Consider the following 27851-nt stretch of genomic DNA (forward strand, 5'->3'; position numbering starts at 1 on the left):
TTACAAAATACTGCATCTTTGATAATATATGAAAAAAAAACCTTGTGCTGTTCACGTTTTTCTCCGTACTGGTAAATTTTAGTTTTTAGTTTTTAGCCAAGATCTTTCGTGTACTTCGTATTTTTTTTATTTGAAAAGCAGAAGTAAACTTTTGAATTATTGTTATCATGAATCTTGATAACATTTATAGCTTGGCGTTATCTTACAATTTGTTTATTATTACTATTTATGTAACTCGCAAGATTGGGGAGCGTCCATAAAATACGAAACACTGTTAGGAAAAGGGGATCTTTGGAAGTATGACGATCCATACAAATATTGTGGGCATGTGATACTGAAGCTATGAGATGAGAAAATTGGAATGGTAAAATTTAACGTGATGTAAATAATTATCATTTATTTGTTCAGATCGCATCACAAATTACGCCACATGATATTCATGGCTGCTACGATTACAATGCACGTATTAGCACTGGGTTGTTATGTAATAAGAATTGCGCTGCCGTTATACGCATAATTGTCCCATGTTACTTTTTGTGCATTTTGACTTTTCGTCATTAAACAGTTTATTTTTACGTATAGTTTTAGAAAACACACACCAAAAAATTAACTTTGTTCGGAAACTCAATGAAAAGCAAGCCAAGTCAATTTGTCCCATTGTTGAATTTCTACGCATAACTGTCCCACTACTGTATTTCTACGCATAACTGTCACACTATAAAATTCGCTGCGCTGATCTCGAACAAAATAGTCAGTAGGCAGTTTTGAATTAGCTGGTGTTTGGGAAAATCGTTTTGAACACCTTCTTACGTTGGCTTTACATCCCATGTGGAACACAACCTGTTTTATTTTTTATTTCCGAGTCCATGGCTTGCGACAAATCAACTTCATGATTTAGCCAACCAAGTCTAAATAAAAATAGTTCGAATGTTTTTGGATGACTTGGCCACAAGCTGGGTTGTTCCCAATACCGGTTCATTGGTAGAAGTGGCCATATTATATTGGCGAATCTGAAACCTGGCTTGCGACATATCAAGTTTCATGAGTTTGCAAATCATGTCTAAAGGTGGTTCAAATGTATTTGAATAACTTGACCACATGTCGGATTGTTCCGAATTCCCGGTTCCCTGGGGGAAATGGCCTCTAAACCATCGGTTCTGAAACCTAGCTGGCAACATCAAACTACATAAATTCCCAAATCAAGGCTAAAGAAGGGTAATTCAAAGGTTCTTGGATAATTTGATAACATGCCAGGTTGTTTTGGGTACTCTGGTCTCCAGAAGAGGTGGTTATTATATTGGCGATTCTGAGACCTATCTTGCGACACATCAAACTTGATAAAGTCAAGAAGAAGTCAAAGTCATGTCAAAAGAAGAATAGTTCAAGAGGTTTTGGGTGACCTGGCCACATACCGGGTTATTCTGGGTAATTGGTTCTTCGATGCAAGTGGCAAATATGTTGATGGTTCTGAAGCTTTATTTGCGATGTATCAAATATCATGATTTTGCAAACCAAGTCCAAAGAAATGTCAAATCGTGTAAAGATTTCTCCGCAAAATAACCTTGAATTTGCAGTTGAGTTTCTGCAAAGCATGCAGCTGGAAGAGTCAATATATTAATTTATAACATCTTATAAACTCTCTAATTTACTCATCCACTCTTTCTTTCACTAACTCATACATTGTCTCATTATCACACATACAGAAAACTTTGCATCCCATCCCAAACTATAAAATTGTACCGTAATCCGGGGTAACATTGATCAGTTTTTGGGATATATCTTGAATTTTTCATTTGAAAATGCAAATGTCGCAAGTTTTATATTTTTAAAACAAGTACTGGCACTCACCGCTCGTGACTGTGTACTGTATTTTGGTTTTCAAAAGATTTAAATAAGTTTAAATAAATGTTTTAGGTGATTTTTTGATTTAGTCGATATGGGGTAACATTGATCACCCATGTTAACAACGTTCGGTAATGTTGAAAATGTCGTTGCTTACTTAAATCATGGCCCCTGAAGCCGAATAAATAGATCAAACACTTACAAGTCATTTACTTTTTGAGTTATTTCAAAAATAAAAACACTTTAAACAGCGGAATACGCCTAAATGTAGGCAATTTCCTAAGGAAGTTCTGCATTCTCGATAGTAGTTCGTTAATGTTGCTTAATTGAATAAACTTATGAAGTATTCGACAACGGAATCGTTTTCGGTGATGCCACTTTTAGTAACAATCGCATTTTCCTTACTCATACCATTTGCAGTACTCATGTGGGACATGAATCTTCGGTAGTGCCATACATATTGACAAAAATCAATGTTTCAAAAAGTTGACAAATTTACGCATGAACGAAATGTAATTTTTGCAAATACCTCAATTTTTATTAGCTTATGGATGTAAGAAAGAGAAGCATCATTTCAACTTTGATAATATTCCATCAATAAATAGTAATTCGAACCTTTTACTAGAAGGGTCATACCGATCAATGTTTCCCCGCTGATCAATGATACTCCGGATTACGGTATTTCTTCACTTCCCCACACGTGGCTCCGTTTGGCACATGTAACTTGAGCCGTCATTAGGTGCCTTAAGATAGTCTTGAGGATATACGTCCGCTACATTCGGTACAATCTATACGTAAGAACGGCCATCTACAGCATTATGATTAGCACATAATAGGTCACTAATATCAGTGGGACTGTTATGCGTAGAAATCCACCAAAAACCCCGTATTTCTAGGCATAACAGTCCCACTCTGAATTTCGTAGCTAAATTTACTTTATTCCCATAATAAAAACTCTTGACTCAAATGAACACGCTATTTTTTATACTGTTGTAAAGATTTTAATTTAATTTACCACACACCTGGTCAATACGAGGCCTAAATGTGTTAAAATCTTCAAAAGTGTTTTTCTCGATTGCATATTTTGGAACATGGGACAATTATGCGTATAACGGCAGTGCGATCCATATACCTTCAAACGTGCTAAAATTTGTTTATCGCAAGTTTTTGCAGAATAAATTATACCTTGAGAGCTCTTGTTTAAAGCTTACAAACAAGCTTATTCTCATCGCGGGCTTTCGCGGGCTACTAAAGTCTTTAACCAGTGGTGTGTCTGTTTGTCCGAGATTTTTGAGATTTTCGCGATGTAGTGTGTTCCGTGTAATATTTTGTACAAAAAAAACCATGAAGGTGTTTGAGTATTCGTGAGCATCACCGCCCACTGGCTAGCATGCAGCCACATCGAAGCAAGTTCCGCTACTCACCACTAGGCTCAAAAGGACGAGCAGAATGGGCGGCCATTAAGGGGTGGCGTAAAAGAAGCCATGATTGGGCAAATCCAGATATTGCGGGAAACTCTAGGTCTAGGGTTCAAAAAAGCACATCCACCATTGCTCTGGATCATCATCGAGCCAAATATTAAGCGAATGAGTCCTTGAGTGGTCCTACCGCCTCGAAATACGCTATAGTGCTCTTCGTTACCCTCGAGACCGTAGACGAGTGACGTAGTGCCTTGTGCTTGCGCCTCTGGAAACGCCATTTTGTCAACAGCAACGCAGCATCGACAAGCCAAGACCTAGGAAGGTGAAGACTGTAGGAAGGATGCAAGGAGAGTAGTCGCGGACGCAGTCCAACCGAGGTGAGGAGCGAACCGGCGGCGACGAGGCAAGGACGAAGGTGTTTTAGCGGAACGGAGAAGGGGCCCCGCCACCAGAATAAGAGAAGAAGAGGAAGTGGAAGGTAGGAGATAGGCTGTGGGAGTGGGAGAAAATAAAGGTACCTGTGTGCAAGAAATTACATAAAGTGGGTTTAAGTGCCGCATAAAGGAAATTCAAGTGTTTTCTTGGTTAACCAATGAATCTGCTTGAAACTTCGGATTTGAACCACAGAAGTGTAAAGGAAGATGGTAAAAACAACTTTTATTTTTGAGGTTTTGGCTGTCTTTAGACCATTGTGCAGTGTTCGCCATTTGAATCAAAATGTTGTTCCATACTTTTACGTAAAAACAATACTAAACAAGTTTAAATGGATATTTTTATCAGTACACATAACAGCTAACAGTACGACATTGCGAAGACACAAACATTTTCATAAATATCAGCTAATTTATGCCCATTAGGTGTACCGTTTTGATTCATATTACGGGCAGCTTCAAATTCCGGACACTCTACTTTGTATGGGAAACATTTCACACGAAATGTTTCTATTTTTGCCGTTCAAAAGTTCACAATTTCGTGGCTCGTTTTAGTGAGCTTTTACCATAAATAACTTTGAAAATTTATAATGCCCAACTACCTTAGATGTCTCTTTAGTGATTTGACGATATCAATTGATGATTTGACTGTTCCATTAATGATAATCATGAGCTGTCCGGAATTCGAATCAAAGTGTCCGGAATATGAGGCAAAAGTAAGGAAGTGTCCGGAATAAGAATCATGACAAGGCCACACATTTTGATTTATTTAAAATTATTCAAGTTGCGAAAGCGTATTCTTTACCCACCATTCGAAAGTTAAGGGCTTCCGACGCTCGATAACGCTAAGAAATCATACAAAATGATTAATTTTGTATGCTCTATGCTGGGTTATACTTCACTGAGGCCTTAAGGGCCGTAATATGAATCAAAACGGTATTTGAAGTCACTGTTGGCTTTAAGTGTTCGGAATATGAGTCAAAAATCATTCTTTTTTCTTTCGTGAAAATCATGGTGATCCACCTATTCCATTCACTTTTGGTAGTACAATATAATTGCGTATTGCAAAATTAGTTTTATCCTTGATTTATACAGAATGGATTCAATGCGTCGCATTCGGCCATTTGAGATGTCGGCAGATAGATCTCGGTTACCATCCGAATGGCAAAAATGGAAAAGGGAGTTGGAGAGATCCAAGAAAGGTTGAGGAAATCGTTACCCTGGGGATGACGTTGGCTGATGTTCAGCTGCAGATGAGAGAACTCGATCATTCGCATGTTGAGACCAAACCGGCAGAGATAGTGAGCAAAATTTTGAAGCGCCCGGTCCCAGAAAGACATAGGTCACATTTTTACGTAATCAAGACATACAGTGGACCTTGTTTTGGGTAAGGGACACTTGAAAAGCGACATTTTCTGCCGAGTACAGAAAGCAAAATGTATCAAACGTGTGTGTGTTTTTTTTTATTTTGTTAACGATACTTTACACTGTTATGTGCATTCGTGTCGGAAAGTCAGAATCGAATATGGTGAAATCAAAAATTTCATAAACCGATGCCTAAAACGTACTAGCTGAAACCGGATTATTAATTGGTCGGCGTTAAGTCAGAGTGGACCAAGTGACATTTTGCATATTTTGAGATAAAATTGGTTTAAAGTCTAACGCTCTGTAATTTTTGAACTCGTTTAAATTTTGGTTCAACATTTCTACACATCTTTGTGTTACTTCCAAATAATATAGTGTGAAGTGATAATCATGAAAAATCATAATCCAAACCTCTGATAGAACGATTTTTTGATGGACTATGTGTATTTGGTCCACTCTGACTGAACTAAAAAACACCGTTCAGTGAGTTAGTTCACTCTGACTGAATAATTTCTTGGAAAATAACAATCATTTAATGCTTGCATGGTCAAACTGGGTGCATATCTCTAATACAAGCAGATTATAAAGATATATGGTTAAGTAACGTAATTTCTTCAATAATCCGTACGTCAATACCGAAATCAGTGGCATTATGAAAGCTTGAAAATTAAGATTTTACAGGGTCGGAACATTGAAGACCAGAAATATTCAAATATGTGTTCAGTCAGAGTGGACCAAGTGAAAACCTTATGTACCGACCAAAATACACTAGTCCAATGAGCGGGTTCTAGCACATTCCATGCATACACCATAGAACTACCATAAACTTCTATCGGACTCTGAAATTGTCTCAAAAATGCAATAATCTAAGCTCAAATATAACGCGATTTGTGCAAAACTGGTAAAAGGAGCTTCCAGAAATGTTACACCATCAACAAACAGGTAGCAAAAAAAAAATCGCCCAAAATTCACAATCTGCTCTTGATAAGTGCAAGAATAAATAGTGTGGAAATCGGGATTTTATCTGCACTAATCTCCGAATTGTTGTATGGTAAAGTCGTGTCCATACTTTCTGGGACACCCTATAAGGGTTAGATTTAACGTCGGAACGGTAAATGCTTTAGTTCCAAGCATTTCCCCCAAGTTAAAGGCATCATTTTACAGATCCCCATCGACACAACAGTACAGTACAGTACGTATTCATGATAAATTGAAGTACTTACGAAAAATTGATATTATTGAAAAAGTAAGCGCTCCGTCTCCCTGGGTTTCTCCGATTGTTCCTATTTTGAAGCAATCATGCGATAAGCCAACCAAACAATATTTCGTGAAACGCACCAGTTGCCTGTGATCGAAGAGCTGCTTTCGGATGTAGAAGGGGCGATCAAATTTTCAAAACTGGATGTGAAAGATGCAAATTATCGGAAGATTTCAAAGTTATCACGACGTTTATAACAAAGTATGGACTCTTCAGGTAAAAAGTTTGGAGTAATTCTGCAGAAAAAATTAAATAAAATTATTTTGATTATTGAAATGTTATTGAAAAAATCGGGGCTGTATAGATGTAAGAAAACGTTCAGGGCCGAAGAAGAATAATCGCTTATGCCAGTCAATCTTTGGCTTACCTTTGACAATCTTTGACTTACCTAAGTACTGCCAAACAAAGAAGGAGGCTTTGGTACTGGTTGGGCAGTTAGTAGTTTTCGACTTTATCTACAGGGCGCAAGATTCACGTTAATTACGGACTGTAAACCATTGAAATTCTTGGTCAGCCTTGTGCTCGAATAGATCGCTGGGTTCTAAGACTTAAGTCGTACAGTTATGATGTGAAAAGGTCAAACTGTTCAAGGCATATGCAACAGAACTATGTGTAGCGTTGATCGCGCTTCTGCGAGGAGAAAGAATTGTGGTATCAACATGTTTGCGGAACAGAACGTTGGAAATCGCGCATAAGGGACATCCGGGAGTCGTGGTAATGAAAAAAAGTTTAAGACATAATGTATGGAGGCAGAAACTGAGCGTTTTGTCAGAAGGTGCAAAGATTGTACCCTAATTCCAGATAAACTTTGGGTTTATTTGGCCCATAAACTTCAGGCCACAATCTCTTAGTTTTGATTGACTTTTTTGGTAGGTTTGTTAAAATCATCATTATGAGGGAGATATGGGCTAAAAAAATACAATCATTGCACGAAACCTTCTGCAGATACGGAATTCCGTAATCCATCAGATCAGAAAATAATCCCCAAAGTTAAAAAAACAGTTAAAAAAGTTAAAATGAACAGAGTACACGAACATAAGACGAAAGGCTCGACGAAGGATGACCAAGGACTTCCGACTAACTTCAATCCTGAAAAAATGATGATCCTTAAGTGCAATGGAGCAGACGCAACCATACAATCGAAGGGTAGTGGAAAAATATTCCGTCGTAATATATCGCATCTGAAGCCAATCATTGCAATCACAAATCGTTAAAACTCCTTGAAAAATTGCAATCGACAGCATATTCCTATCACGAATGTTTTGAGTTCTAAAAGCGACGCCTAAGAATTTTCAAGGATTTCAAAACGATTACCAATGGGCTAAAAGGTGTAGATATATTATACTAATTGTTGTAATGCGTTTAACTTACTTTCTTCTCTACTAGTACAGTTTTGATTTTACAACAGTGTCACCAACTGGTGATGAAATAAAAAACAACGTCATTCAGTGTAACAACTCCAACCAGCTAACTTTAATCCAAAATATTCAATGAACAAATATGTCTTCATTCGTTTTGTTCCCCTTTATCAAAAGAGGATATGTATTTTGTAAATTCGCGTGCTACGCACCAAACGCTGAATGCCATCACAAAATTGCTTGCATTGGTGATTTAACCCGCATTACTCACGGTTCTATAATTGCTCTGTTGTTAAGTGCACACTTCAAATAAATCGCAGTATCCTGTGAAATAAATCACCGAATTTGAACTGTAACCAAGAAAAATACAGATTTTCGTTTGAAATCTACTATTTTACCGGCAAAATCCGTGAAATCAAAGAATTTACCGGAGAAGATCCGTGAAACAAAACAATACCAAGGAACAGTTCGGTAACGGCATTGTTTTCACCGAACTTCTGTGAAATCGTGTGACAGCCGCTCTGGTAGGCATAAACTATACCTTTTATTTCAGTTTTTGCATACCAATAACAAGCAGTAAAAGCTGGCTTAGTGGTTGCAAGCATGCTTCCTGATCGGTAGGCCGTAAATTCGAATCCCAGTCAAACCATTTTGTGTTTTTCTTTACGATTTCGTTCAAAAATTTTACGGATTGTTCGGTAATTTTTCACCGAACCTTCAGCTGTCGAGATGACGGTAAAATTTCACCATAATCCGTAACTTTTTTGAAGTGTGTGCGTGGGAGTTGACGATTGAGAGATTGTTTGTTCGATTCCAAACGTTTTTTTTCTTTTTTTGTTCTATTTACTTTTTTTAAAATAGGCTCATAATCCGTCGACGACACGATTATTATTGCATGACGGCTCAGAGCTCCTAAGCGTATATTCGATCATAACGAAGGAAGCTTATTTGTTCGTTATGACGCAAACCTTTTTTTTTAGTTTCGTCGCCGACTTTTTCCTTTTTACGGCGGCGATTGTCTACCCTTGTTTTGCTACATGGGTTAAGGTATAATATTATATAGAACATTGAGTATCTTGCACATTTTTCTTATGTTTTTTTTACTTGCGTTAAAGTTTAGCATGAGCAGCAACAAATTGTATTTTTCTTTATTGATTCGAACCCTACCTCTGAGCAAAATGTCGAAAAAAAGAATCTGAAAGTGTATTGAGTATTGTACCTTTTAAGTCCGCCCGAATTGTGTTATCTTTTGACGGATACGCGTATTTCGGGAGTGAGCCATTTCGCATAAGGATTCGGCATAAGGGTTCCTTCGTATTTCTACTACCACTTGTAGTTTTCTTCAGTATCAGTTACTCGTACCCACTGTGTACACGATTAACTGACATCGAAGAAGGCTTGTAGTTGAAATACTTGTATCTGTCAAAAGACAATGCAATTAGCTTGAAATTAAAAGGTACAGTGCTCAATCTTCTATTAGATTCTCTTTAATGATTTTTAGTTCGAAAACAAAAAAAAAATACTTATTTCTCTACAGATAATTGAAAATTCCCGTTTTTTTTTAATACGTTCACTGCTTGTGGAAAACCTTATTCGGAAAACAATTAAACTTTTGTTCTGTTGAAAAGCCTATTAATGTAATTACGTAAATACTGAACACCCATTATCGAACACTACCTGCCTTGTTTTTCGGAAGCGAAAGTTGTAAGCGTACTATCATTCAACATCGATGGAACGTTTGCGTTTCCTGTGGTTCCTAATGAGTGGTGGGCAATGTAGTGGATGATGCTTGTTGTTATTATTTTGCGCTAATTATTTTCAACATGGGTTCACCATTGTCGGTGTATTATTATCTGTTCCATTATTGGAACCCACGTGTTCCATTATCAAACAATGTGAAATTTGCAAAAGCTTTTGAGCATGCCAAATTACGATGTTTAGCTGCAGTTGATGGACTAAATGGCTGAAAATATGTCTACTAAAATGAGAAATAATTTGAAAGTCTAGTTCTCAATAAGATGCAGCATACACAGTTTGAAAAGTGACTTTTTTTTTCTGAGAAACATAAGCGAATCATAAATTATTGCAAGACAAGTTGGAGCTGTCGAGTGTTCAAAGTATTCTGAATTTCATCGAAAGAAAGAACAAGTAAAAAACAATTGTCATAGCGTAACTTTTTATGTTCAACGCTACGTTTCCTAATTTACGTTTCATGATGCTCCGGAAGCTCGTTCCAATACCCTTTCACGAACTGCAATTGTAGAAACTGAAACAAGAAAAAAATAAGAGTTTCACCTATCAGTGATAATTTCCTGTCTTATTGATAATTAAGGTGAGAGCCACTTATCACATTCAAATTTGACAAATATAGAGGTGCTGCTCCAATATAATTTGTTTAATTATTTGATTGAAACACAAGTTACATAAAGTTAGATGAATGGTAACGCAGTTTGGATATTTTCCTTTCATTTTTAAAAATTGCATACCCATTCGGCAATCTCTGGTGCACGGAAAAGCCAAAAAAGCAATTCTCAACAGCGCTCGAATGGAAAGAGGGTACTTGAAGTTTTTTTCGGTAGATGTAGTGAACCTGTCGATACCAAGGATTGATTTATGTTTCACATTTTTTCCATGGAGCTTTACCTATTCGTTTGTACGTGCCGGCTAGAACCACTGCTGATGGTTGTTGGTCAATTTTCTGCACAGCAATTTCGTACTTTTGTGGAAATTGCTCGAACGAGGGGTTCAAATGATTTTTTGGTCTCTGTTACCAGACCAGTGTTATGGATTCTAGAACATTCCTCCTTCATACTGAGAGCAGCAAGCCTTCAAAATTTAACACACTTCAAATCTGTCAATCGTGTATCCCCTCGGACGGTGCAACATTGCTAACAATTCCAACTATTTTCACTCCCGGCATTCAACCTCACAAGAAGGCCCTTACCTACCAGAACAAGAAAAAAAAACGTGATTCCAACTCTGTCGATACCCAGACAACCAAAATGTACGTATAACAAAATCACCTGGAGGCTTTATATGTGCATAATTTCACTTATAAGATGTCGCGTGTATACACATGCAACATAAAACCCAACCGGCCTGAGATGGTCTGGTTTATGCGCTCCGATGAACCTTCCAACTCGAGCTTGAGCTTCTCAATAACCCAAAACCAGAGGGAGAACACGTCGGAAAGCCCACCCGATCAGGAGCACAATACAAAATCATAATCAATTGTGTTATTTGTTTAAAAAGGAATAACAGATGTCGAGAGGGATTCGCGATAAGGGCCTATCTGACAAATCAATTACAATGAGAAAATAACCAATGAAATTTTTATGTGCAATTTTTAATCCCAATTGGAAAAAATATACTCAAGCTTTAACCTTTTCACTTTAATACACATTTCATAAACCTAGTTTCAAAATCCTCATCAATACCACACACATCTCCTACAATTTCCCTAGCTATTTCGTAATAAAAAAAATATTATAAGGTTTCGCCTTTAACGCACTCAAGAATGTCTGTATCGCCCAATGTTGTGAGCCTGTAATCGATATTATTTTCAGTGGCGCCTATTACTTTTGCGCCGTGTTTACATTCTGGTTTCAATTAAGCCCGCCATTTACGCCTTGTTTATTTTTTGTTTGCAGTGTCGCCGTTTACTCTCGCCGTGTTTTGATTTCGATTTCAGATGCGCCCATCACTTTGATAAACAAAAACACAGGCGTAATCAATACAGTGTGTGGTTTTGCATGAGGTGAAGTTTCGTCTTCTACAAATTTGCGTTTTTTGAATAGTTAAATTATCGATAGGGGAAAAGTTCAAGTGCAGTGAATAGACAATCAAGCTACAATTTCAACGCTATAGTTTCTTAAATTGTGTACATTTTGTCAGTTTCGCCTGATTCGCGAATCTTTCTAGATGTTTAATAATGATAAGAGGTCAAAATGGCAAAAAAAATTACACAGTGTAATAAACTTATAGTAACTACTAACTTAACCAATGTTGTTGTTATAATTGTATTTTAATTTTATTATATCGTTGGTTTTTCGATTGTAGTTTATTGTTGATGATGAATTGGCTTTTCAATCTTGACAAAATTGAAAAAAAATTTATATTTTTTTGTCGAACGTTTCGGTTCAATTGATACCTTCCTTAGGGACTTAATTGAGTTCCTGAGGAAGGTTCCAAACGGTCCAAAACGTTGGACAAAATAAAAAAACGTTTTTTTTAGTATTGTCAAGACTGAAAAGCCAATCCATCATTAATGTTGTTATGCCTTTCCGATCGGGCACAGGCACAGCCAGAGAGAAACAGAGTTATATCGATTCCCCAGGAGAAGGTGCAACAGCTCCAAATACGAACAAAAAAAAAACTAGAGCCTTCCCTGCAAACCCATTACTTCAATAAGGTTGGCACAAACCTTCCGGTTCGATGCGAATCAAATGCAATCCACTTTTCTTTGGCAAATGGAATCACAGGTTTGTAATCCGATACCGGTGCGGAACATGGGAAACAGACTTTGGGGGAATGGGGGCTCCTACAAGGGTGAAGTAATTCTTCAACGGACGGACGGACGGATGGAAGATATGTTCCAAAGAGTTGTGAATCGTAGTGCAACAGGGTTTCATGCCGTGGTATTGCAACCAATCAACGAAAGTATGTGTGGTGTATGGTTTACGGCAAAAGAATAAGCTTTGTGTTAGGATGAGCTTGAAGAAAAATATCTGTGCACTGGAAGCATGAAGATTTGAATTTCTTGTTTGAAATAAATGAATCGTCATTAAAAATCAAATCTCCTAGAATCAAATCAGCACCAATTGAATTCTAAAGTTTATTGTTCTTCCAGGAATATACACATTCATATTACTTCAAACATTTTTTTAGCTTTTATAATCCCGACGCCCATTGGCTAAAAAAAGGTCTTGATGATTGACTTGCGAAAAAGGAGGACAGTTTAACAATAATTTCTGTGGAAATTCTGTGGAGCATCCTTTCAGGATTCTGAAGAGAATCGGGATTCTGAGGAAAATCCTCTTGGGATTCTGAGGGGAATCCTCTCGGGATTCTGAGGAAAATCCTCTCGGGATTCTGAGGGGAATCCTCTCGGGATTCTGAGGAAAATCCTCTCGGGATTCTAAGGAGAATCCTCTCAGGATTCTGAGGAGAATCCTCTCAGAATTCTGAGGAGAATCCTCTCAGGATTCTGAGGAGAATCCTCTCAGGATTCTGAGGAGAATCCTCTCAGGATTCTGAGCAGAATCCTTTCTGGATTCTGAAAAGAATCCTCTCAGGATTCTGAGAAGAATCCTCTCAGGATTCTGAGAAGAATCCTCTCAGGATTCTGAGAAGAATCCTCTCAGGATTCTGAGAAGAATCCTCCCAGGATTCTGAGAAGAATCCTCTCAGGATTCTGAGAAGAATCCTCTCAGGATTCTGAGAAGAATCCTCTCAGGATTCTGAGAAGAATCCTCTCAGGATTCTGAGAAGAATCCTCTCAGGATTCTGAGAAGAATCCTCTCAGGATTCTGAGAAGAATCCTCTCAGGATTCTGAGAAGAATCCTCTCAGGATTCTGAGAAGAATCCTCTCAGGATTCTGAGAAGAATCCTCTCAGGATTCTGAGAAGAATCCTCTCAGGATTCTGAGAAGAATCCTCTCAGGATTCTGAGAAGAATCCTCTCAGGATTCTGAGAAGAATCCTCTCAGGATTCTGAGAAGAATCCTCTCAGGATTCTGAGAAGAATCCTCTCAGGATTCTGAGAAGAATCCTCTCAGGATTCTGAGAAGAATCCTCTCAGGATTCTGAGAAGAATCCTCTCAGGATTCTGAGAAGAATCCTCTCAGGATTCTGAGAATCCTCAGGATTCTGAGAAGAATCCTCCCAGGATTCTGAGAAGAATCCCCACAGGGTTCTGAGAAGAATCCTCTCAGCATTCTGAGAAGAATCCTTTCAGGATTCTGAGAAGAATCCTCTCAGGATTCTGAGAAGAATCCTCTCAGGATTCTGAGAAGAATCCTCTCAGGATTCTGAGAAGAATCCTCTCAGGATTCTGAGAAGAATCCTCTCAGGATTCTGAGAAGAATCCTCTCAGAATTCTGAGAAGAATCCTCTCAGGATTCTGAGAAGAATCCTCTCAGGATTCTGAGAAGAATCCTCTCAGGATTCTGAGAAGAATCCTCTCAGGATTCTGAGAAGAATCCTCTCAGGATTCTGAGAAGAATCCTCTCAGGATTCTGAGAAGAATCCTCTGAGGATTCTGAGAAGAATCCTCTGAGGATTCTGAGAAGAATCCTCTGAGGATTCTGAGAAGAATCCTCTGAGGATTCTGAGAAGAATCCTCTCAGGATTCTGAGAAGAAATCTCTCAGAATTCAGAGAAGAAACCTCTCAGGGTACTGAGAAGAATCCTCTCAGGGCACTGAGAAGAATCCTCTCAGGATTCTGAGAAGATTCCTCTCAGGATTCTGAGGAGAATCCTCTCAGGATTCTGAGGAGAATCCTCTCAGGATTCTGAGGAAAATCCTCTCAAGATTCTGAGGAAAATCCTCTCAGGATTCTGAGGAGAATCCTCTCAGGATTCTGAGAAGAATCCTCTCAGGATTCTGAGAAGAATCCTTTCTGGATTCTGAGAAGAATCCTCTCAGGATTCTGAGAAGAATCCTCTCAGGATTCTGAGAAGAATCCTCTCAGGATTCCGAGAAGAATCCTCTCAGGATTCTGAGAAGAATCCTCCCAGGATTCTGAGAAGAATCCTCCCAGGATTCTGAGAAGAATCCTCCCAGGATTCTGAGAAGAATCCTCCCAGGATTCTGAGAAGAATCCTCCCAGGATTCTGAGAAGAATCCTCCCAGGATTCTGAGAAGAATCCTCTCAGGTCTGAGAATCTCTCAGATTGAAAGAATCCTCTCAGGATTCTGAGAAGAATCCTCTCAGGATTCTGAGAAGAATCCTCTCAGGATTCTGAGAAGAATCCTCTCAGGATTCTGAGAAGAATCCTCTCAGGATTCTGAGAAGAATCCTCTCAGGATTCTGAGAAGAATCCTCTCAGGATTCTGAGAAGAATCCTCTCAGGATTCTGAGAAGAATCCTCTCAGGATTCTGAGAAGAATCCTCTCAGGATTCTGAGAAGAATCCTCTCAGGATTCTGAGAAGAATCCTCTCAGGATTCTGAGAAGAATCCTCTCAGGATTCTGAGAAGAATCCTCTCAGGATTCTGAGAGATCCTCAGATTGAGAAGAATCCCCACAGGGTTCTGAGAAGAATCCCCACAGGGTTCTGAGAAGAATCCTCTCAGCATTCTGAGAAGAATCCTTTCAGGATTCTGAGAAGAATCCTCTCAGGATTCTGAGAAGAATCCTCTCAGGATTCTGAGAAGAATCCTCTCAGGATTCTGAGAAGAATCCTCTCAGGATTCTGAGAAGAATCCTCTGAGGATTCTGAGAAGAATCCTCTGAGGATTCTGAGAAGAAATCTCTCAGAATTCTGAGAAGAAATCTCTCAGAATTCTGAGAAGAAACCTCTCAGGGTACTGAGAAGAATCCTCTCAGGGCGCTGAGAAGAATCCTCTCAGGATTCTGAGAAGAATCCTCTCAGGATTCTGAGGAGAATCCTCTCAGGATTCTGAGGAGAATCCTCTCAGGATTCTGAGGAAAATCCTCTCAGGATTCTGAGGAAAATCCTCTCAGGATTCTGAGGAGAATCCTCTCAGGATTCTGATGAGAATCCTCTCAGGATTCTGATGAGAATCCTCTCAGGATTCTGAGGAGAATCCTCTCAGGATTCTGAGGAGAATTCTCTCAGGATTCTGAGGAGAATCCTCACAGAATTCTGAGGAGAATCCTCTCAGGATTCTGAGGAGAATCCTCTCAGGATTCTGAGGAGAATCCTCTCAGGATTCTGAGGAGAATCCTCTCAGGATTCTGAGGAGAATCCTCTCAGGATTCTGAGGAGAATCCTCTCAGGATTCTGAGGAGAATCCTCTCAGGATTCTGAGGAGAATCCTCTCAGGATTCTGAGGAGAATCCTCTCAGGATTCTGAGGAGAATCCTCTCAGGATTCTGAGGAGAATCCTCTCAGGATTCTGAGGAGAATCCTCTCAGGATTCTGAGGAGAATCCTCTCAGGATTCTGAGGAGAATCCTCTCAGGATTCTGAGGAGAATCCTCTCAGGATTCTGAGGAGAATCCTCTCAGGATTCTGAGGAGAATCCTCTCAGGATTCTGAGGAGAATCCTCTCAGGATTCTGAGGAGAATCCTCTCAGGATTCTGAGGAGAATTCTCTCAGGATTCTGAGGAGAATCCTCACAGAATTCTGAGGAGAATCCTCTCAGGATTCTGAGGAGAATCCTCTCAGGATTCTGAGGAGAATCCTCTCAGGATTCTGAGGAGAATCCTCTCAGGATTCTGAGGAGAATCCTCTCAGGATTCTGAGGAGAATCCTCTCAGGATTCTGAGGAGAATCCTCTCAGGATTCTGAGGAGAATCCTCTCAGGATTCTGAGGAGAATCCTCTCAGGATTCTGAGGAGAATCCTCTCAGGATTCTGAGGAGAATCCTCTCAGGATTCTGAGAAGAATCTTCTCAGGAATCTGAGCAGAATGCTCGCAGGATTCTGAGCAAAATCCTCTCAGGATTCTGAACAGAATCCTCTCAGGATTTTGAGCAGAATCCTCTTAGGATTCTGAGCAGAATCCTCTCAGGATTTTGAGCAGAATCCTCTCAGGATTCTGAGCAGAATCCTCTCAGGATTCTGAGCAGAATCCTCTCAGGATTTTGAGCAGAATCCTCTCAGGATTCTGAGGATTCTGAGGAGAATCCTCCCAGGATTCTGAGCAGAATTCTCTCCGGATAATGAGAAGAATCCCATAGGAATCGGAGAAGAATCCTCTAAGAATTCTGAAAAGTATTTCCTCAAGATTCTGTAGAGAATCCTCTCAAGGTTCTGAGAAGAATCCTCACAGTATTCTGAAAATAATCCTCTCAGGATTCTGAGAAGTATACTCTCAGCATTCCGAGAAGAATCCTTTCCGGATTCTGAGGTGAATTCTCTCAGGCTTCTTATGAGAGTTCTCTCAGGATTCTGAGGAGAGTCCTCTCAGGATTCTGTACAGAATCCTTTTCTGTGGAGAATCTTCTCATGATTCTGTGGATAATCCTCTCATGATTCTGTGGAGAATTCTCCCTGAAATCTGTTGAGAATACTCTAAAGAGTAGGTGTAGAATCCTTTCAGTATTCTGTGGGAATCCCTTAAGAGTTCTTTGGAGAATCCTCTCGATGGTTCTTACCATATTTCTGTGGAGAATTATGTCAGTATCTGTGATGAATTCTTTCAGGATTCTGTAGAGAATTTTCTTAGGAATCTATACTCGTCGTTCTTCGTTGAAGCTTTCCTTACTGTTTTTAAATATATTCGATTAAAATTATGACTAGCCCTTGCTTTGGTCTCAATTCGTTTTTTCGTGCTTCAATAATAATTCCCTCCATGTCATAGTTCTCGCACTTGCACAATTTACAGATGATGTGGTACCAGGACTCGTTTCTCCTGCATCCGAACGATCGCCGCACCATGGACTCCAGAGGGGACAAGCACTACCTTACGATACGGAATGTGCGCCAGTCTGATTTTGGCAATTACAGGTAAGCTCTGTCATTCGTCCACATCTTTTGGAAAATGCAATTTGAATTCTGTTATTTTTTGTCTTTTTTTTCAATTCTTCAACAGTTGTGTGGCGGAGAACACTCTTGGACGTGCCAAAAAGTACATCGAAATGTCCGGCCGACCGGGGCCAGCCCAGTTCCATTCCCCGATGTATAGCCGCTATCGAGAGATGTACAATCTGACCTGGAGCGTCGAGTCGTTTCCACCGATCGAGGAAATTCGATTACTGTACCGAAAGCTAATGGTGAGTGGTAAGACCGTTTTGCTAGAGGGGGAAATATTATCATGCCCTAGAAAAAAGATGGCTGTCAGTATTCAAATAAAGGCTTAAAATTGAAATAAGTTATTATTGGGTACATACTTACAATTAAAATTTTCAACATTGCATTTAAGAATATATTTTTCACCAAAAAATTGCAAGAAACAGCAGTTAAGATAATCGAAAATCAGCTTCTATTTTTTTCTTAGCTTTCAAAGAACTTTCCAGTGTTTAGTATATACATTTCATGAGAGTTCCTTTGATTGTTCTGTGGTAATTATCATCTTTTCTAGGAATATTTTGAATTTTCTATTGCTTATTATAATTTGAACCTATTTAAATGCTCAAATTATTCAAACTGTTCGTTGTGTCTTATAATTGATGAATCACATAGTGTTTCCCACGAAATTCGCGCTGACTGGGGTTGTGTCCCCCGAAGTCGTTTGAATGTAATTATTCCCATGGTGGTGGGGGGATCATTCCACTACGAGCCATTCGAGGCGTGATTCAAGATGGAAGTAAACTTTTTAATTTCATCGAATTTTGCAACAGAAATCGTCTGCAGAGTTTATCTTTGATGTGAGATATCTTTGTTCTTGCTCGCTTGATGCCTTAGGAATTCAGCAGATTGTAATTAGAAAGATGAACACAAGGCGTTCCGAAAACTTGTGGTAGATTATGCAAATAACCCTGGGAGCTTTTTTCACTGAGAATTTTTAATTTGGGAAACAAGTGTTCGAAGATGGTTAATGGAAACTGATGTAGTAAGGGGTATTAGGCGAATCAAGCTGGTCAGAAGTTTTTTTTTAAAGTCTCTCAGATTTTTGAGTATGTTGTACTTAAGATCAACTTCGGCTCCATCCCATCTCTAGTTTACGGTACTGGTGATTCGTTTTAACTCGTATAGGCCTGAGTGAAAGCAAAAATACCGAAACCCTCACCGCTCAGAGAATTCTTAACGGATTCAAATGATTTTTTGTTAGTTCACTGGCTCACATATCTAGTTTCTGCAAATGGCCAGAGGAACTTGGAAATATTCCTGTGGCCGGAGTTATTCCGGTGGGTCACTGGGTCAGGTCGGGTAAAAAAGGGCTATTTTTTGGGACATGCCAAGTAACTTTTTTTATTTGCAATGACAACCATTTTAATTTGCATAAACCATTAGGATCTGATATTCAACATTATAAATTAAGAGAACATTATAAATTAAACGGTGCAATTTTAAATATACCTGATGTGGCCATTCGAACGCAATGCCTGGAAGAACCGGTTGTAGATTTGTTGGATACTTAACCGTTTCATCTCTCGAAGAGTAGAAATCAAACATAATTGTGCATTAAAATGCGTTCCCATAAGCTTGGCACAGATGTTCAGATACAAATTGATCACTTTATCGTAAGTTTGAGGAGTCCCGCGACCCGAAAATGGTCATTTGTAGGATTATTCAAATGCAAAACTCATAGTTATCCAATTCAATCGTTTCTCAAAAGGTTTACACCAGTGATCCCCAAAGTGGGCGAATTCGCCCCCCTGGGGGCGATTTTCAAGCTCAAGGGGGCGAAAATTTGTAAAAAGGAATTTGGGGGGCGAAAAATCCAGAAAGGGGGCGAAAAGGCTAACACGGAAGCATTTGAAAATAATTACTCATAATCTTTTTAGGACACACATCTGAAGGTTAATCAATTACAAACTTATCTAATTCCAGGAATATTTTACCTTTGGTCGATATATCTCCAATTAGAGTCATATTAAAATTATGATAGACTACACTTGATAATTCTCAAATACATGTTATGCATTCAGGTTTTTTAATGTGAGTTTTAAGAATGGTCGAAATTTGAAATTTTTACAAGGCCGGATGATTAGTCACAGATAACATTTGATACACAACATAATTTGAATGTACAAAGTATCTGAGAAATTTCAAGACTTTTTGCAAATGCCCATTATTTTACAAAAGTATTTTTCTATGTGGGAACTTTGAGGCTAGGAAGCTAATATTTCTTTCTTTGGCATCCAGCTTTTTTACAGAAAAAAATCTGTACTACTTATTTTGAAGTTTCGGTTGCACTCTTTCTTATCATTTCTTATGGTACAAATCATTTTAGAGACAATTTTTTCCTGGTGTTAGGAAAAATCATTGAAATATAAGTTCAAAAACATTCTGGATTTTTATATATTTGTTCAGTGTTTTTGGATTTAATGAAAAAAATATCGTTCCCAGAAACGGTAAACATTTATTATTCACAATTGCTGAAAATTATTGCAGTAATTTTAGAGATAAAACACAAATCAGTATGAAATCACCATTAACGAAGCATCCCCAGAAGTTGGCGCCTATGTATATATTACAATCAAAATGTTTAAACTGGACCGAACTTGTATCGAAAACTGATTCAGCAGCCTGTAATGTACGCAAAATATTGTTGAAATTGCTATTATAAAATGAAATCTAGTAAATCATACCTAATTATTTAGAAATATCGATATTCAAGAAAATAATAGTTATTATTAATAGTAATAGAACTTAATAGTTATTGTATCATCATTCTGTATCGATTCGAAGACATATTTTGACGTAAAGCACTTAATTTAATAAAATATTGAAATCACATATCAGGGGGGCGATTCCAGATAAATGTTGGCCTCAAGGGGGCGAAAGTTGAAAAAGTTTGGGAAGCAATGGTTTACACTGATGCAATTTTCTTAAAATTCCGTCATGTAGTGGCCACATTATAGCCGATTCCGGAAATGATCTTTAACTTGAAATTTGCCTACCTTCAGGGGCACAAACGCATAGTACCCTTCTCACCTGACCTGACCCAGTGATCCACCGGAATAACTCCAACCACAGGAATATTTCTGAGTTCCTCTGGCCACTTCCAGAAACTAGATATGTGGGCCAGTGAACTGACAAAAAATCATTTGAATCCTTTAAGAATTCGATAAGCGGTGAGGGTTTTAGAATTTTTTCTTTCACTCAGGCTTATACGTGTTAAGTGTGTAAGTCATCCATGATTGATTAAAAATACGATTCACAACACGTTTCCTAACTAAGTGAATATAAGGAAAGCAAAAAATGTCTCAAAATACTTTTGGCCAACTATATTACTTGGATAATCTTAGTGTTATGCATATTAAAAGTTCAGTTCTCGTCTCGCACCTCACTCAAATATCTATCATTCATATCGGAACAGTGCATACAATTAATCATTCGTCGAATTTTGTTGAGCTCCAGATGCAAATTCTGCACAAAAAAACAAGACTTGTAATCCCCAGAATCAATTTCCCGTACACTCACAACTTTGTTCTTCTCTCCCAACCCCTCCACACAAACCACACATTCACCATTCAACATGCCTACCCCGGCGGCTGTGAACTACGGAATCGTCACCACAGATGAACGAGTCTTATCAGCATCCGGGCAGATGGCACGACGTCATCCTGAATCCACCGTCGACCCGGGCAGAGTCCTTTCGGCACATCATGACGTACACCATCCGGAATCTGGACCCCAACTCGGTGTACGAGACCATAGTGCAGGCGAAAAATCGATACGGCTGGAACGAGGTAAGTGCCGTTGATGGGGAGGGTGGGCTGAGATTTTGCGGTGCAGACATTATGGAAAAGGTGGCTTATGGGTGGCTTACCTTGGACTGCAATGGTGGACAAACCATTCGCCATTCGCAAATGAGTGCCGGAGATAAGTTTAAATTTTCTATGCAATCATATCCGGCATTGGTGATGGATGTGGATGTTTTGGGCTTTAATCCTCATCACTCTATGCTTTTCAGAGTGTGTTTGGTTGCACTTTCATTTTCAAGAACTAGGACAAGCAGGTTTTTGTAGTACGGAACAAACCGATCCACTAAGTTGTGCTTAAGAGCAAGCTGTTGGTGCACAATCTTGGCAACTTCGTTGTGACGATCGAGGTAAGCTGATCCAGCTAGTACTGAACAGCTGGCAACGACATGCTCGATAGTCTCCCCTACTGAATTGCACTTCTTACAGCGGTCCTCCACGTCTTCGTGCAATGTGTACTACCGATAGTTCTTCGTCGCAATTGGGTCCTAAAATTTGAAATGAATTCTTGTTTCTATTTAACAATACAAAAGAGCATGTTCTCATAACTACTTTAGCAATTTTTCCAGCTCAAATAATGGCTATAACATATTTAAACTTTAATTTTAAAAATAATGCCAAAAAATGAACCTTGACACTTTTGATCATGTTTGACGTTCACTTTGTCGACGAAAATGGCACAGGGCTTTTAGTTTTACCAATGGGGTTGTTCCCATATCTGACATTTCGGAAGGGACACGGAAAACAAAATATACCCAAAATTTGAGTTTAAACCTAAGAATGTGACAATACCTCCAAAACCTTTAAAAAATGTTTTTTGGACTTAAGTCAACAAAAATCATTTAAAAATTAAGTAAACATGTGTTTCTGGCCTAAACTAAGCATTTGGTACTAAAATGGAGACAGGATTTTAGGACCCTATTTCCCGATCCTGAATGGCTTTGACGTCAACTTATCGATGTGTTCAAGCTCCATTTGATGTCGGCTGTTTGGGCACGTCAGGAGTTAATCATCAATGTTAACTTCCTTTTCCCGAACAGCCTAGATAGCCGTGTAGTGTCGGTAGCGGTTGTTTCAATTGGCTAAGAATTAACACTACGGACTGCCTGTTCCGGTGGTAAAAGTCCATCTCACAGGTGACCCCTAATTCATGTCGCTTTAAGCTTACCGTGCCTAAGAATGAATGGTTAGGGGGGTCTAAAAAAACCTAACCGCAAACGGAGCCTGTGGAGTACCAGGGCGCCCTCTACAGTATTGTGCCCTTCCTGTGCTACCCGGAGCAATGGTGCAGGTGACCTTGTGCTTCTCCGAGACAATCGGCTTCTCTTCTTCAGTCTCAAACCTGAGGCTAAATAAGGGTGGGATTATAAGGATGTTGTAAATTAGTTTAAATTTTTCACCCTTATGGCTTCGCATTATGCGTTTTTTTTTTTTTTTTGTTGGGCAGCAGGGACGAAAGTCCAGGGGCTTAACGGACCCCCCCCCAGGACCTCTGCGAGTTGGGGAGTTGCCCAGGATGTGGTGAAGTTCGCAGTGGGCTCTGATGAACCTTCATAAAAACCACAAAAATCCGAATGCAACTCTGTCACAGCGACCGGTGCCGCTTAAAGTACCCTAGCCCAAACTAACAGGAGTGCCAACCGGCACATCAGGATTGATGCCAGTGAGATCCTGATTATGGCATACTGGTCGCGATACAAACGGACAAGGCATGGAATTACGAGTAGGAGTGCTTCGAGCACATTGGGACCAACGCCAGTACGGCCCCAATTATGTATACTGGCAGCGCACGATAAAGGACAAGTAACGGTATATGTACTGGATAATATGCTTTGAGGCCGACAGCGGCGACATTCTACTCCCTTAGTAGGGTCGGGTGACACTGGCCCGAAACGGCGAGTGGGTTAATGGCGCAGGCTGCCCCCGTCCCGTAAAACCGTGGCAGGCCTTAGAGTACGTTCCAAATCCGTCGCCTGGTTGTTCCAACTGGGCGGGAGTAGGCTCAGATGCCATTACCTGACCTGCGCCGATCTGGCTCTGAACATAGTACCTCATAAAGGACTATGTCAACCCTAGCATGGCCTCCCTGCTTGCATAGATAACCATGGGATCATAAAGGCGACTATTCCAGCGGAGATGGATAGCGGCTCTTAGGGGGACCCATAAGAGATGATCAACCAAAACAAACAACCAGCGGAATGTGAAGGAGAGGCTTCTGGACCTATCAGTAACCGGCTAAGGTTCCCGCCAAGGAAGGAGGCGACCAACTTTATTGAAAACAGTGTGGGCAAAAGCCTAGATACTGTGACGACGGCAGGCACTGGCCGCTCCAGTGCAACATGTGTGGTGACCGATGGCCCGGGACTAATCGAGGCCATGGATCGCAATAGGGAGTACCTCCCTAAAATGCAGGTAGCTGCTGAGCAACTTGATGTCATCATCGAGTATGTTAAGAGCAAAACAAATATCAGCAAAGACTTGAAAACAAGTCTACTGAAATTGCGACAATCAGTCCTAGCTGCAAAGCAGGACTACGAGAAAGCCAAGGAACAACTTGGCAAGGTAGAAGGCCAAAAAGACACTAGGTCGTGTCAGACCGAAGTGTTTTCCTTCACAGGCAACGCGAATATATCTGATGATATTATTCGATATGCGATGCGGAAGAGGGAAGCTTCCGGGGATGAATACGTGGCGAAAAGACGTATGGTTGCTAAGGGAAAAGTGACCTACGCGGCCGTCCTCCAGAGCGGAAAAGCTGGCACGAGCCAAGCACCGCGATCAAGAGGACATGGCAACAAAGGAGAGGCCAACACCAAGCCTAAGGCCAAGAAAGCCAAGAAAAAGGAGCCACGGGTTAACCGGAACCAGGCAGTGCATCCACAGGAACCACGGGCGCAAGGCAACAGCAACCCGTGGATACGAGTTGGAAATAAGAAAAAACAGAGGAAACCGAAAACGGAGCCCAAGGAGAGCGCTAAACCGAAAACAGCGAAACGTAGGAATTTAGGCGAAGCCCTCGTTATCAAAACGGAGGAAGCAAAATACGCCGAGGTTCTGAAGGCGATGCGAAGCACAGAGAAGCTATCGCCATTGGGCGCAGACGTGCGAAGCATAAGGCGAACTAGGATTGGTGAAATGATCCTAGTCTTAAAGAAGAATGCCAAGGAAAAGGGTGCAGTCTATAAGCAACTGGCACAAGAAGTACTTGGTGACGAGGTTGATGTAAGATCCCTTACTGCTGAAGCGACTCTCCAGTGTAAAAATCTGGATGAGGTCACCGATGCAGCGGAGGTCTCGGCTGCCCTCAAAGAGCAGTGTGACATCGACGTAGCCAGTAAGGCCATCCACCTTAGAAAGGGCCCGCAGGGCACCCAGGTGGCGGCGATCAGGCTGCCGGTCGCAGAGGCCAACAAAGCGAAGAACTTGGGCATACTCAAGGTAGGCTGGTCGGTTTGCCGGCTGAGCATACAACAGCCTCCTGAAGTTTGCTTCAAGTGTTTCGGGAAGGGCCATAAGTCGTGGAATTGCAATGGTCCCGACAGAAGTAAGATGTGCAGAAAATGCGGCGCTGAAGGCCATAGGGCAAGCGATTGTAAGCAAATCGCTAAGTGCCTAATATGTGTCGACAGAGCAGACAACGGACACTTAACGGGCGGACCCAAATGTCCGGGCACAAGCGGAGTATCAAAGCAGCCAAAACGGAAGTAACACAGTTAAATTTAAACCACTGTGATGCAGCCCAGCAGCTGCTTTGGCAGTCAGTCTCGGAAACCAAGACTGACGTGGTGTTACTATCGGACCCATACCGCATACCAGCCAACAACGGGAACTGGGTGGCGGATAGGTCTCAACAGTTAGCAGCTATAGGGACGACAGGACGATACCCAATCCAAGAAGTAGTCTCTAGCTCAAATGACGGTTTTGCGATAGCAAAAATCAACGGCGTGTTCTATTGCAGTTGTTACGCGCCCCCAAGGTGGTCGATTGAGGAATTTTCCCACATGGTCGACAGGATGATAGCCGAACTAGCTAATCGGCAGCCAGTAGTGATAGCTGGCGACTTTAATGCATGGGCAGTGGAGTGGGGTAGCCGCTGCACCAATCAAAGAGGCCAACTATTGCTGGAATCCCTGGCCGCTTTAAATGTAGAGCTGGCAAATGTGGGTACAGTGAGTACCTTCCGCAGAAATGGTGCAGAATCGATTATCGACGTGACGTTTTGTAGTCCTAACCTTTTAGGTACCATGAACTGGCGCGTTGATGACGGTTATACTCATAGCGATCATCAATCGATTCGCTATAGTATAATACCAGGCGGGCGGAAGGCAGCGCGATGTAACTCGACCCAAGCCCGAGGATGGAAAACAGCGCGCTTCGACGGCGAAGTATTCACTGAAGCCCTGAGGCGCGAACGGAACACTCTGGACCTAAACGGTGAAGAGCTAGTTGCTGTGATATCACGAGCGTGTGATGCTTCCATGCCGAGAAAAGCCCCTCCTAGAGAGAACAGGCCGCCGGTGTATTGGTGGTGCGAATCAATTGCAAATCTTCGAGCAATCTGCCTTCGGGCTAGACGAAGAATGCAACGCGCACGCACAGAAGCACAAAGAGAGGAACGCGGTGCAGCATTCAGAGAGGCAAAGTTGGCTCTCAAAAAGGAAATCAAGAGTCGGAAACGGGCATGCTTTGAAAGCCTATGCGAGAGTGCCAATTCTAGTCCATGGGGTGACGCCTACAGAGTGGTAATGGCTAAGACCAAAGGAGCCATAGCGCCCCAAGAGAAATCGCCCGAGTTGCTGCGATCGATAATCGATGTACTTTTCCCGCACCATCCCATAAGCCCATGGCCCCCAGCGCCGTATGCGGCAGATGAAGAAGAAGAAGTGGCGAGAGTGACGAACGAAGAGCTGGCAGAAGTCGTGAAATCATTCGCGTCAAACAAGGCACCGGGACCCGATGGTATCCCGAATGTTGCCTTAAAAGCGGCAGTGAACACGGATCCGGACATGTTCAGAACCACGATGCAACGCTGCATTGATCAAGGAATCTTCCCGGATGTATGGAAGCGACAGAAATTGGTGCTACTACCAAAGGCGGGGAAACCACCAGGTGACCCGTCGGCGTATAGACCTATCTGTCTACTAGATACGACGGGCAAGTTATTGGAGAGGTTGATTCTCAACAGACTAGTACCGTATACGGAGAGTGCGGACGGCCTGTCCAACAACCAGTTTGGATTCAGAAAAGGTAAATCTACTCTGGACGCCATCCAGTCGGTCGTTCAAACAGCTGAGGTGGCAATCGAGCATAAAAGGAGCGGCATCCGTTACTGCGCGGTTGTCACTCTGGATGTGAAGAATGCGTTCAACAGCGCGAGCTGGGAAGCAATAGCACACGCGCTTCACCGCCTCAAGGTACCGGTGCAGTTGTGTAAGCTTCTAGAAAGCTATTTTGATGGTAGGATTCTACTGTATGACACAGAGGAGGGGCAGAAAAGCGTTCGAATTACCGCGGGAGTACCTCAAGGTTCAATCCTGGGCCCGCTGTTATGGAATGCGATGTACGATGACGTACTGAGGCTGCCCCTTCCGACGGGTGTTAAGATTGTTGGCTTCGCCGACGATATCACCCTAGTGGTCTATGGTGAATCGATGGAGGAAGTAGAGTTGACAGCAGCGCACTCTATTTCCCTGGTTGAGGAATGGATGAAGTCTAGGAAACTAGGACTGGCCCGTCACAAGACTGAGGTGGTGGTGGTCAACAACCGCAAGTCCGAGCAACGGGCGCTTATCTCGGTAGGTGATTGCACCATAGAGTCCAAACGATCCCTTAGGCATCTTGGGGTAATGATTGATGACAAGCTGAGCTTCGCTAGCCACGTCGAATATGCCTGTAAAAGGGCATCTACGGCAATAGCGGCGCTTTCGAGGATGATGTCTAACAGCTCTGCTGTAATTGCCAGCAAACGCAAGCTGCTGGCAAGCGTGGCGCTATCCATACTAAGGTATGGAGGACCAATCTGGTCAAAAGCGCTTATAACGAGAAGAAACCTAAAGCGGTTGGAAAGCACGTACAGGATAATGTGCTTAAGAGTAGCAAGTGCATACCGGACGGTATCTAAAGAGGCCGTGTGCATCATAGCCGGGATGACGCCCATCGGGCTCATCATCAAGGAAGATGTTCAATGCTTCAACCAAAGGGGTACCAGAGGAGTCCGCGACACGTGTAAAGAGGAAACGCTCAGAAGCTGGCAGCAGGAATGGGATAACTCCACTAAGGGTAGATGGACCCATCGACTAATACCAAATGTGTCAGATTGGTATGGTAGAAGCCATGGAGAAGTGAACTTCCACCTGACGCAGTTTCTGTCAGGACATGGTTGCTATAGACAGTACCTGCATAGGTTCGGGCACTCAGAATCTCCTGCGTGCCCCAATTGTGCTGGTGTAGAGGAAACAGCGGAGCATGTCGTGTTCGATTGCCCCCGTTTCATTGTTGTGAGAGGTCGCATGCTCACTACATGCGGAGGGGACACGTCCCCCGACAATATTATAGAGAGAATGTGTGCGGATGCCGAGTGCTGGAATGCAGTAACTACGGCTGTCACTCACATTATGTTAGAATTGCAGCGTCTATGGCGCGCCGACCAAGAGTTGGCTGCAGAGGATTAGCCCTG

The 27851-nt window shown here is 41.3% G+C and overlaps 1 protein-coding gene across 2 annotated transcripts in view; it reads left to right on the forward strand.

Moving 5' to 3' along the window:
* LOC5563684 (protein amalgam) overlaps positions 1-27851 on the forward strand; it is a 300411-nt gene that overhangs the window by 253765 nt on the left and 18795 nt on the right. Inside the window, exons 8-10 of one of the 2 annotated variants that reach the window (XM_021853682.1) lie at positions 17167-17312; positions 17398-17578; positions 20993-21163. In XM_021853682.1, coding sequence (XP_021709374.1) covers positions 17167-17312; positions 17398-17578; positions 20993-21163 — 498 coding nt within the window. The remainder of the gene's footprint in view (positions 1-17166; positions 17313-17397; positions 17579-20992; positions 21164-27851) is intronic. The other variant, XM_021853683.1, reaches the window with a different exon arrangement.

The sequence above is a fragment of the Aedes aegypti genome, chromosome 3 (assembly GCF_002204515.2).
Source record: "Aedes aegypti strain LVP_AGWG chromosome 3, AaegL5.0 Primary Assembly, whole genome shotgun sequence".
NCBI classification, from domain to species: domain Eukaryota; kingdom Metazoa; phylum Arthropoda; class Insecta; order Diptera; family Culicidae; genus Aedes; species Aedes aegypti.